Raw genomic sequence first — 4943 nt, 5'->3', positions numbered from 1 at the left:
TCATAGACAACTAGTCTGAAAGCTGTTGTCTATTCTCTAATAGACAACGTTTTTCAAAATGTTGTCTATGACCGCCCTAAATAGACAACGCTGATCCAAAAACTATTGTCTATTAGAGAATAGACAACATCTCTTACATCGATTTTCAAAGCTGTTGTCTATGACCGCCCTAAATAGACAACGGTTTTTACTATTTTTCTCTCTATTTTTTTATGAACATCATCAAATTTAATTCATAAAAAAAATACTTAATACTACATCTTAAATTTAAGTTCGTGAAAAAATCTTTAATATGGTATAAAAATCATAAAAAATGAATAAATTATGAAAAAACAAAATTAATTTTTTTTCTTTATTAACATTTTATAATTTTTTATTTATATTTGTGTATGTAAATATTAATTTATTTATTATCACACTTAATACTTTGTAATAATAATAATGATAATGATGATAATATGTAATGTCAATTTTCATTATTAAATAATTTAAATTTATTTAATAACCATAATTATCATTATACTTAATACAAAGTTGAAAATATACGTTTCAAATCTAATATTTTATTAAGTAATTGATATGGATTATTTTATTTTATTATTAAAACATATTTTTCATTTGTTTATATTTTAGTTTAATTAATATTTTTTATTATATAAACATGTCATTTTATTCTACAAAATTAATTCAAACCCTAACTTTTCTACTGCCGCTCACACCTTCGTCGCCGGAAGAATTGCACCTCCTCCGCCGCTATTCTCTCTACAGCGCTAGGCGATTTGTCGGCGCCGCCCCTTCCTCCTTTGCCTCAGTCGATCCGGCACCGCCTCTTCCCCTGCCTCAATCAGTCCGGCGCGAGAAAGCTTTTAAATTATGAGGGATTGGGGTTTGGGTCTTCTCGACCCGACAACCGCCGTTCTAAGCCTCAGGCCTACCCTCATCTCTCAAAAATCGACGGAAAAAAGAAAGCCCCAACTCTTCCTCTTAAATCTGAACTCGTCGCCGCCGTGGTTCCGAAATATCAGGCTACGTTGTCGATCTGGCGAATCCTCTTCCCCTGCCTCAATCAGTCCGGCGCGAGGCGATTCAACGATCAGACGCCGCAATAGCAGGAATCGCGAGCAGACGCGTCACCGCCGCAGGTTAAAATTTTAACCTGCAAACAAACTCCTGTGCATTATATATACAAGAGTATATATATGAATAAATCATATGATACCATCAAAAATCAAAGAAAAAAAAAATCTGTAAATCATGCATGCATGAATGCCACATAGCGAAAATGGGAAATATAGTCATCAACCATGCATGCATAAAAAACAAGCACACGCATTCACACGTGTCGAGCCTCACCTCCCCTCCCCACTTGTATATAAATCCCCCTCTCTTCTCACTTCCATCAACACACAAATACACCTCTCTCTCTCTCGCAGCCATGGCTAACATAGCTATCTCCCTCTCTCTCTGCGTGAGCCTCCTCTTCCTCTTCCATGGCTGCCTTGCTCAGCAGCAGCAGCAGCAGTTCTGGCAGAGCATGCGGTCACAGCAGCAGCACCGCTTCCGCGCCAAGACCCAATGCCAAATCCAGCAGCTCTCCGCCCGCGAGCCCACCTTCCGCTTCCAGTCGGAGGCCGGCGTCAGCGAGTACTGGGACGCCTCCAACGACGAATTCGAGTGCGCCGGCATCGAGTTCGTCCGCCACCAAGTGCAGCCCAAGGGTCTCGTGCTTCCCTTCTACACCAACGCCCCCAGGCTCACCTTCATCGTCGAAGGTGATTTTTTTTTAATCTTGATATTGATTTTTTAAGGCATAATCTTAAATTAACCTTAATTTTTTATCCTATAATTTTTTAGCGTGAATTTGAAAAATTAGATACATGTTTCTTCCAAGCAGAAAATATTTGTGTGTATTGGTTTAGTGGTAGTGTGATTTATGTCTAAGGCTAAAGGTCTCAAGTCTTAGATTTGAATGTGGACACACGTGTAATGAGCTAATTGTTAAAACATGACCGTAATTTTTAGTCTTTTTTAAAAAGAAGACTATATGTTATTGAATTTGAAAATAAGGACTATATATAGCTTCCATCTTTTACATTTACATTCCTATTTCGGGTCGTGATGGAAGCTATAGTCTCTATTTTGATGTATTAAGAGTGTGAACAACGTAGATCAGTATAAATTATACTCCATCCGTTCGCGAAAGAACTTCTTATCTATTTTTGGACTATACCCCACCACTTATAATCCTCATACTTTTCACTTTTCACAACTCTCAATATTATAACACATTTTCACCACTTCCGATACACTCAACTACCTTTTATCCACTCTCAATACAATCAACAATATTTTTTCTTAAAACCCGTGTCACTCCCTCCTAGGAAGTTCTTTCATGGACGGAGGGAGTATTTGTAATTTTTTGAAATTAGGCTAAAAAATTACTCCTTAGAATCAAAATTCGGACTATATATACTTTAAAAATAATTTTTTAAGTATAAATTATATTTGTAATTTTTTGTAATTTTTTTACATTTACACTACTATTCTTCTTGAAATTAATTCCGATTTTGATTAGTAGTTTCTGGTTATTTATATTATGCATTGAAATTTGCAGGTAGCGGAATTTTGGGGACTGTGATTCCGGGATGTGCGGAGACTTATGAATCCGAGGAGTCGGGATCGAGCTCGCGCTACTCCGGAGAGGAAGGCCGGAGGGGCGACCGCCACCAGAAACTCAGGAGGTTCCGCCGCGGCGACGTCATCGCCTTGCCGGAGGGTATCACCACCTTCGTTTACAACGACGGAGACGCCCCATTGACCTACGTGTCGATGATGGACATTGGCAATGACAACAACCAGCTTGATTTCAAATTCAGAGTAAGATACTAATTAATTAAGGGAAAAAAATAGAATCTTCATTTTATAATTATAAATAAAATAATATTTCCTCCGTCTCTAAAAATTATGGCCTTATCATTATATTGGTACCTATTTCAAAATTATGGTCTTTTCTTATTTGAGAATAATATATATGTATGATATTTTGTTGCAGAAATTCCTCCTTGCCGGAAACCCAGAATCCATCGATAGGCCGCAGGGAGAGGGAAGATACATGAGGAGGAGAGGCGAAAAAGAAGCGCAAGAAACACGAAACGTATTCTATGGCTTCGACGAGGAGCTTCTAGCGGAAGCATTCAATGCCGATCCCGAGCTAATGAGGAAGCTGCAGGGTCGGGAGGATGAGCGAGGCATCATTGTCCGAGCCGAGAAACTGAGGATGGTGCTCCCGGAGTGGGAAAGCGAGGACGAGGAGCGTCAAGACCGACGACGAGGCTACTATAACGGGTAATTAGAGATACAAGATACATATATATTTGTTAGGAAATTGATGAACAAATTTATTATAAAGAATTTTTGCAATCAGATTAATCAAACTATTAGTACAAAAATTAACAGTTTAAAATTTGTTTAGGTTATATTATCTTAGGACAGTTTCCAAAAATAAGTCAATTTTTTTGGACAGGTAGAATTGGGACCATTTTATTTCACAATTCAATGTTCGTGGGCCATATTTGGGACATATCAAGCTATTTTGCTTTTAATATGGCTCACGGATATCGAATTAGGCCCAAATGTGACCCCTAGACACCCAAATCTAAAATAAAATGATCAAATTCTATAAATTCTAAAAAAGAAAAAAATTTACAAATTGTCCTAAGATAATGAGCTAAAAATGTTTTAAGCTCCAAAAGAGTAATTAAAAACTATAGCCACAATCATCTGATTAAAGAGAGACTTTGGGTACCTCAGGTTAGAAGAAACCTTCTGCTCATACAAAATCAAGAGGAACTTGGACCACCCGACAAGCGCCGATCTCTACAACCCACGCGGCGGCCGCATCAGCAACGTCAACAGCCAGTCCCTCCCCATCCTCAACTACGTCCAGCTCAGCGCGCAACGAGGGATCCTCTACAAGAACGCCGTTGTCGCGCCCCAATGGTGCACGAACGCCCACTCCGCCATGTACGTGACCCGAGGAAGCGCCCGAGTTCAAGTGGTCGGAACCCAAGGGAGATCCGTCTTCGACGGAGAAGTGAGCGAGGGGCAGCTCTTGATCGTCCCACAAAACTTCGTAGTCGTGAAGAAGGCTAGCCAGGAAGGATTCGAGTGGATCGCGTTCAAGACCAACGACAACGCCATGAACGCCCAGCTCGCCGGCCGGCTCTCGGCCATCCGAGCAATGCCGAACGAGGTTCTGATGAATGCCTTCGGCATTTCGAGAGACGAAGCTAAGAGCTTGAAGTTTGGGAGGGAAGAATCCACTCTTTTTAGCCCATCGCAGAGATATGCATAAATCTGGGTGTAGTGAAATTTTGTGGCAATAAAAGATGCATCTCCTCGTTGTGGAAATGTGTGAATTAACGAGTTTTGTTGAACTATAGTAGCGCAATAAAAGAATGTTACTGAAATTAGAGAAGAATGGTGATTTCGCGATTTTAATTTTTACATAACTTGATAATAAAACCACTTTAAAATAATGAAGATAAATCTTTGCCATTAGTTAATATAAAAAATAAAAATAAAGCCACACACTCTTTTTAATTAATGCAAAAGGAGTAAAAGATGTGAAACATGTGAAAATATATATTTCTACCCTATAAAACTTGTAAAAAGTGGGGGAAAATGGTGAAAATATATGTTTTCCACTCTTTTCCATCAACGAGAACGTGCCCCTAAAAGAAAAGGAGAAAAAGATGATAGAAAGAAGAAAACAAGGATATAAAAGTTATGCTTAATAATGCTAGAACTTGTAAGATTCTAATTGTGATGCAAATTGAAACTTTGTTTTAATGTTATATGATATGATGCATTAATTGATAATTTGATATGATGCTCTTTGCTTATTTATCGCCTCGAAGTTGGATGGATTATTTAAACATCCT

General features: G+C 38.5%; 1 protein-coding gene across 1 annotated transcript; it reads left to right on the top strand.

The window, feature by feature from the left end:
- The first annotated feature begins 1435 nt into the window (after positions 1-1435).
- LOC131020152 (11S globulin seed storage protein 1-like) lies at positions 1436-4495 on the top strand. Its single transcript, XM_057948841.1, has 4 exons — positions 1436-1772; positions 2615-2877; positions 3053-3345; positions 3811-4495. Exons 1-4 carry the CDS (start codon positions 1436-1438, stop codon positions 4352-4354), a joined length of 1437 nt encoding a protein of 478 aa, XP_057804824.1. The 3' UTR covers positions 4355-4495.
- Positions 4496-4943: the final 448 nt, after the last annotated feature.

This window comes from Salvia miltiorrhiza, chromosome 4 (assembly GCF_028751815.1).
Source record: "Salvia miltiorrhiza cultivar Shanhuang (shh) chromosome 4, IMPLAD_Smil_shh, whole genome shotgun sequence".
Lineage (NCBI taxonomy): Eukaryota > Viridiplantae > Streptophyta > Magnoliopsida > Lamiales > Lamiaceae > Salvia > Salvia miltiorrhiza.
This window is presented reverse-complemented; position numbering and strand designations above follow the sequence as displayed.